At 53.4% G+C, this 6,681-nt stretch overlaps 3 protein-coding genes across 3 annotated transcripts; 2 read left to right on the top strand and 1 right to left on the bottom strand.

Moving 5' to 3' along the window:
* Positions 1-417: 417 nt before the first annotated feature.
* Positions 418-1,519, top strand: BP01DRAFT_161224 (uncharacterized protein). The gene has a single exon (XM_025570698.1). The coding sequence runs from the start codon at positions 529-531 to the stop codon at positions 1,333-1,335; it is 807 nt and encodes a 268-aa protein (XP_025427725.1). The 5' UTR covers positions 418-528; the 3' UTR covers positions 1,336-1,519.
* Positions 1,520-2,038: 519 nt separating this feature from the next.
* BP01DRAFT_386117 (uncharacterized protein) lies at positions 2,039-3,764 on the top strand (the record flags this gene model as incomplete). Its single annotated transcript, XM_025577657.1, has 5 exons — positions 2,039-2,126; positions 2,200-2,256; positions 2,410-2,514; positions 2,586-2,804; positions 2,974-3,764. The coding sequence occupies 5 exons, from the start codon at positions 2,039-2,041 to the stop codon at positions 3,762-3,764; spliced, it is 1,260 nt and encodes a 419-aa protein (XP_025427724.1).
* A 1,034-nt stretch (positions 3,765-4,798) lies between these two features.
* BP01DRAFT_426104 (DUF914 domain membrane protein) lies at positions 4,799-6,418 on the bottom strand (the record flags this gene model as incomplete). The annotated part of the gene is made up of 4 exons (XM_025579778.1): positions 6,051-6,418; positions 5,805-5,995; positions 4,904-5,727; positions 4,799-4,822 (listed from the first exon to the last, which is right to left on the bottom strand). The coding sequence occupies exons 1-4, from the start codon at positions 6,269-6,271 to the stop codon at positions 4,799-4,801; spliced, it is 1,260 nt and encodes a 419-aa protein (XP_025427723.1). The 5' UTR covers positions 6,272-6,418.
* Between the last annotated feature and the right edge of the window lie 263 nt (positions 6,419-6,681).

The raw sequence follows: 6,681 nt of genomic DNA, 5'->3' as shown, positions 1-6,681 counted from the left end.
TGCCATCCCGGTCATGGGCTGCTGACCGAACACAAGCCCCCATCTCGGGATAGTCTCTCAACTTACTGCGTGTGCGTGCGTGCGTGCGTGTATCGTATTGAGATTACATGTGGGACCCCCTAATCATTATCGTCCGGATACTTACCTGTCGACGATAAACCACCCTGTCAGAGATTTTTCCATGAGACCTTTGCTTAGTTTTTGTTTGGTGTACTGTAGAAGTCGAAATCTTGGATGAATCGATAATATGATGGCCACCACTGTGGACTGTAGTTATAGTTATAATGTTATAACTACAGTCTGCTTTGAAGAGAGGAAAAGAGAGCAGAAATTTCTCGGATCGGGAGGGAAGCCAGCGATTCAACCAGCCGAATCTCTGGACCAACCACATCCATTCAAATCCATCCGATGTCCACCCTTTTGTATTTTTATTTTTATTTTTTTTTTTTTGTCTACTCCGTCCTCCACGGCGACTCCGGCAGTCTTCTTCCCATAAGAAAGAAAACCAAAATACAGAGCAAATGCCAGATGATAAATGAATGCAGAATCTCTCTCTTCTGTCTGCTCTTGATCTGTCTTGTGTTCTCGGATATGCGTCTTTCTCTTGTTCATGCAGTCTGTCACCGCCGCCCTGGGAAAGGGGAATGTGATATTGACGGATGTACTCCGACGTGTTGGAGTTATGTTTTCAATCCTGTGTATAATCATTACCTACCAGTATTAGTAGTGGAATTTATTATTATTATTTTGGCTACGGCGGAGAAAAGACTTGGTCTGCCTGCTTGTTACTCTTGCTGCTGCTGCTGCTGCTGCTGCTGCTGCTGTTGCTGCTCTTGCTGTTGCTGCCGCTTCTCTTCCTCCTCTTCCCAGTTCGACTCTCTCTCTTATCCCCGGTCAAGGAAAAAAAAAATAGAATCGAATCCACGTCTTCTGCTCGCTTCCTTTCCCTCTGCCCCCCCTCTCTCTCTGCCTCTCTTCCCTTTTCCCTCTTGCTCACTTGCTCACGCTCAGTCTCCGTTTCTCGGTCTTGAGACTCTCTTCTTTTCTCCCCGTTCCCCCCATCAAGCCTTTCTACCCCCCCCTCCCCCTCCCCCGGTCCTCCTCTCTCTCTCTCTCTCTCTCTCTCTTTTCTTGGATTGGGACGATTGCATTTCTCCTCTGCTACCCGACCTTTTCCTTCCCTTTCCCTTCTCTCCCTCCCCCCATCCTCCATCCTTAATTCCCTCAATCCACCCACTTCTCTCTCCCTCGTCCTCCCACTCCTCCCCTCCCCGCCTTCTCCAACCCTTTTCATCTCCCTCACGCCAGACCCTAATTTGTGTCTGTCGTGTCTGAAGGGTGAGAAGCTGTTCTCGGTCACTGCTTGCCCATTCTGCCTCGTTCACTCGTGGTAGATACTATAGAGAGTGCAATCACTCCTTTTCCTGTGAGTCGCCAACCCTCCTCTCCCCTTGCCTGACACTCCCGAAGCACAATGTCTTGTCTTTTCCTTTTTTTGTGTCCGCCTTCCGTCCACCGGCCATAGAAAGAAAAAAAAAATAAAAGCAAAGCTACCACACCTCATCGACTACGCCTTGTTATCCAATTCGATCAAAGACTAGCAGGTCAACTTCCTTTCACCTTGATCGCGTGTCATCCCCGCAATGCGAAAGACTCGATTGATATCGACGATGTTGAAGACAATCCAAAAAAAAGTTTGATACATGGGAAGGGAAAGGGACATTCCGAAAAATCTAAGAATAACTCCGATCGATGTCATTGCTGGTCGCCATCCCGCCTTTTTTTTTTCTGCTTTGATTTGCGGTGACTCGGACACCTGGCCCGTTTATCTGGACTTTCGCCCCGTCATCATCATCCACCTTGTTTTCGTTCGTCTGCAATTATCTGTCAATGCATTTGGTGCGCTGTCTTGAACTTTTCGACCTAATGCTCATTACCCCCTCTGAAACAGGCCTCTCCTGATTGCTTCAAGCGCCAACCTTTCTTTCCGCCTCACGCCATTCCTCCCGTCCGTCGCGGTCTCCAGATCAATTGAAAAATGGCTTCCTACTACGAGGCCCAGGGCTGGCAAGCCCCTCCCACGCGCCAGGCTTCTTGGGAACAACCTGTCCCGCCGTCGCGGTCAGGTATGGATCATCTGATGTCTTAGAACCGTTTCTGGCCGAGAATAGCCAAGGCTCACACCGTCTTTCCTCACAGGATCAAGCTCCGTCTCCCAACGCGATGAGGCTCCGGCTTTCTCTTCTCAATTCGATGGTATGCACAATTCACCACCTCCCATATATCACGCCCTGCGCGGTCGTGATCATACGAGATGAGGTTCACAGCCTGCGAATTGTTTCTGCGGTCTGCAGGCACCGTGAAAGCTCGGTTTGAAAAGGAGAGGCAATAGGTGCTGACTGTCAACAGAGGTCGACCGTGCGATTGACAACCTGGTCAAGAGCGGAAAGCTTTGGGCTGCGCCTCGGAGAGATTCGATGCCCATGATGATGGGTCGCCCGTATCCGGACTACGGTATGCTTTCTTGAATATACCCATCCCCTCCCCCCGGGAACCTGGCCAGTTGCTGACCCGTATTGTGGTAGATCCCCGCATGGCCGGTGCAATGTCGCAGCGTCACCACTCGATCAGCGAGTTCGACTCTCGGATGCACCCGAATCCCTCCCTCCAAGGCTTCTATGCCTCGCAGCGGTTCCAGGGACGTCCCAATGAAGTGGAACAGATGATGCAAGCGAAGCGTCGGATGGCAGCACAGCGTGAGAGGGAGCTCCGCAACTATCACCAGGAGCAACAGTACAACCGAAGTACGTGGTAGCATTTGTCTTTGGAGCCTCTTTCTTTTCCTCGCCCGCATTTCCTCCACTTATTCCCCATGATCTTCTCTGCCCATATGTGTATTCGCTGGCTTGTATATTACATTGGGACATGCTTCCAGTTTTTGAACATGGTTTTAATTCTTCCGCTTCTCCAAAGGCCTGCTTGCCGAAATGTCTGGAAACAAGTCCGATCGCTCGCTCAGCCCCGCCGCCATGAGCGAGGAAAGTCGCCGAGAGCTTCTGGCTCGTCAACATAGGGCCCTGTACGGCAACGACAGCCCCGCTTTCTTCCCCCCTGGAAGCCTGACCGATGAGAACCCGCGCTCCGACAGCCAGGCCGGTGGTACCCCGACCTCGGCCACCGGAGTTCGTGGCCCTTCGCCCCGGGGTGCTGACCCCTTTGGTCTCGCACAGACTCCGGTCCAAGGAAGTGGTGATGGGGTTTCCCCGGCTGCTACAGGTGCGGCCTCCCTGCAGTCTCCCTCGCGCGCCAACAGCAGCTCGTCGCCCAGCTCCAGCATCAACCCTGTTTTCGGCAAGTACGAGACTGCTGAGCAGCCCGGAACCTCCACCTCATCTCCCGGTGGCGCCGACTCTCCTTCCTCGAGACAAGCATCGACCAAGTCGGCGGCCGGGCCTATTGGGTCTGTAGGACCCATCGGCAGCCGGCCTCTTCAACAGACCGGTGCGAGTCAGGCTTCCAACCCGGCCCTGAATAAGCGTTCCACGACTCCTCTTCCTTCTCCTCTGGGATTTGGCTTCACGTCTGGTGATGCGGCCTCCGCCGACCGTGCATCTTCGGTCTCCAATCCCTCTTCCACCGCTGCCGCCGCGACCGCTGGCGTCAAGGACACTGCTGGAGGCGGTGTTTCGCTCGGCTGGGGTAACGGCAGTGGCGTTTGGGGATCCAAGAACGGTCTGGGGGTGCAGGCCTCTGTCTGGGGCTAAAGCGCCGGGCCATCGCCATGGTCCGCTCCTTTCATCATTATATCATTGAACAGGTGTTCGCTTTTGTGCTGTGGCGTTTCAAGAGGGGGTTATATATTTCGATTCGACTTTTGGGAAGAGCATGGTACATATCTGCAGGAAGTGGGCCGCACGCACACCTCTTGATTAATCTTTTATCTAGCGCTCCGTCACATGTGGACAGTTAATTTGGGACATGGTTGGCTTTACTGACTAGGCACCGTGGGATTGGCCTTTGGTTTCTGGAGTCGGTATTTCCTTTTGTGTTATGTGGCATCCTGTGGGGTTTCTCTTGTTTGGTTGGTGTCGCGTGTTGATTTTGGGTTGTTGCAGTCGCTGCTTCGGGGGGTTGGGTAAATGGGGTGATTGTATTTACCTTTGTTCGGCTGTGAGGTGTCGGTCTCGGTCTATTGTTTCCCGCTCATCTACGGGGGTTCCTGGTGTTTTTGTTTGTGTTCGGATCTGAGTTTGGCCGCAGCATGTTGGGTCATTTGCCTGGGCTTTTTCTTTCTTGAGTTTGGGTACGAAAAGGTTTTTTTTTCTTTTTTTCTGCTATTCTGTCTTGGCAAAAGGAATACTGGGGAGCAGGCACATTATCTAAAGAGCTGTTTGAGTCTGGAGTCTGTTGATCTGCCGTGGTTTCTGGAATGTCTGCATTGAAGTTTGTGGTTTCGTCGATAGGATTATTATATTGTCATCGTGGCTGGGTATTATCGGGTGTTTGTGTATGGCTGAGACTCTGTTGGTCAAGTGTAATGTTCTGTAGAATCTGCCTCGGGGACTCCTTCTTGACTTGGTTTGAAGCCATGTATGTAGCTCCTTGACGACTAGACCTAAGTAGATATGTATCTGGCCGCTGTTGTTTACATATCGTCCTGCTTGTCCTGCCAACTACCAGTTCCGATCGATACACATCAGTCCACCGAATGATGCAGCCGACAGCACAAGAATCACCACCAAACAACATGTCATTTCGTCCTACATCAATATCATATCTATCGTGCATCATCTAGTAGTCAGTCATAGTCGTCATCGCTCTCCTACATGTAGTTGTGTATACGGTATATAAGCCAGCCCAGCACCCCAACCCCCCTCTCCTCCCTCTAAACCACCGAACCCACCGACCCCAACAAGGGATCCTCTTCCGAAGAAGCACTCTTTCCCCTTTTCCTTTTCCCTTTACCTATACCGCCACCTATACCACCCTCCTCCTCCTCCACCTCCAGGGTTGTAACCCCCCTCACCCCCCTCTTCCACCCATTCCCTTCCCCGCCCAGAAAATAAACCCCCTGTCCAAGCACCACCAACCCAAACGCGACCGGATACCCCCAGGACACCACATAGCGAAAGACGAGCACCCCCACGACCACCCCCCAGCAATTCATCGTCAGCATCGAGAGATTGAAAAACGCCGCCGACGCGCGCCGCAGCAGCAGCGGCACGAGACAATAGAACGCGCCCAAACAAAGCGTATAGCCCGCCATGTACCCGAGCACCTCTGCATCCAAGCTTCTGGTCCTGAGGGCGGGGGCTTCGAGACAGAGGGACTGAACGGCGGTGATGACTGTTCCGAAGAGGGACATGTGGGCGAGGACTTCGGCGACCGGGGCGGTGCAGACGAGGATTTCCTCGGCGGTGTTGGCGAGGCCGTAGGTTGTTGCGCCGAGGAGTGCATACAGGTCGCCGAGGAGGGGGGATTTCGGGTGGTCGGGCTGGGTGTCGGTGGTGGTGTCGGTGAGGAGGAGGAGGAGGATCCCGCTGATGCAGATCGCGATCCCCAGGATCTGGCCCCGGTGGTAGCTCACCCCTAGGAATGTTGTGGAGAGGAGGACGACGACGGCGATGGCCCAGAAGTTGATGAGTTGGGCGCTGAGCAGGGTGGTGTGGCGGTAGGCGAGGACGAGGAAGTAGTTGCCTTCGACGTCGCAAAGGGAGAGGAGGAGGTCTAAATGTCCATTTTGGGTTGGGTTGTTAGTGTGGATGGGCATAAGGAAAAGAAGGGGTGGGGGGGGGGTTTGTTACATTTCCAGCCGCGGTCGAGGAGACTCTCCTGCCAGCCGCGGAGGCCCTCGCGGTGGATGGTGTATGTTGTGAAGATGACACTGAGCAATAAATAATTGAAGAAGGTCTGGAAAGCCGGGAAGGATACGTCTCGGTCCGCGAGGAGGGCGCTGAATGTGCTACAGGCGGTGTTGGTGATGGCGAGGATCTGGCTGTGTTGTTGAGTCAGCTTGCGCTGGCTGTAACTATAAGGGATGTGTGTCTTACCCCAGGAGTAGGGTGAGGTAGAATTCGCGGGTCGTGAGGTAGGCGAACGGGCTTTGGTGTCTGGGGGTGGTCTCGTCGGCGTCGGTAGGGTCATCGTCATCGTTGGTGTAGAGATTCGTAGCAGGTGTATCTAGTTTGGGTGGACGACCGAGATCGGTGCCCGTGGCTGATGGTCCAGCCCTAGTAGTGTCTGTGCCATGGGACACAGCAGAATGTGGCATGGCTGGGGGGTTGTCCCGCCGGCTTTATGTACAGTAGTGCTGACTCGGAGATTCTTGATGGGAGCTTTTGATCCGCACGAGCGCAAAGCTCCCGAAGTCGCTCGCGGAGGTGGTTTTGCAAACCCAGCAGTAAGGTTGAGGTTGAAGTTGAAGGAAGATATGAATGAAGCCGTCAAAGTTCCTGACCGAAGTGTGGAGAATCCTGTCAATTACTTGATCTGGTTAGTTCTGCCGTCTCTAGATTGGCGCCCCCGATATCGTCTTGCCCCGCATAAGAGACCCGAGCTCGCCCTTTGGACCTCCTCCCCTCACCATCCGAGTTTGCACCATTGTTCACCGCACGACCCCTACGCCTTGATGTATTGCTTTACACGTTGCCCCTGAGCTTCGTAGCGATGTGGTTCGCTCTG

The sequence above is a fragment of the Aspergillus saccharolyticus genome (genome assembly GCF_003184585.1).
Source record: "Aspergillus saccharolyticus JOP 1030-1 unplaced genomic scaffold BP01scaffold_43, whole genome shotgun sequence".
NCBI lineage: Eukaryota > Fungi > Ascomycota > Eurotiomycetes > Eurotiales > Aspergillaceae > Aspergillus > Aspergillus saccharolyticus.
Note: the sequence above shows the minus strand (reverse complement) of the source record. Positions and strands in the feature narration are given on the sequence as shown.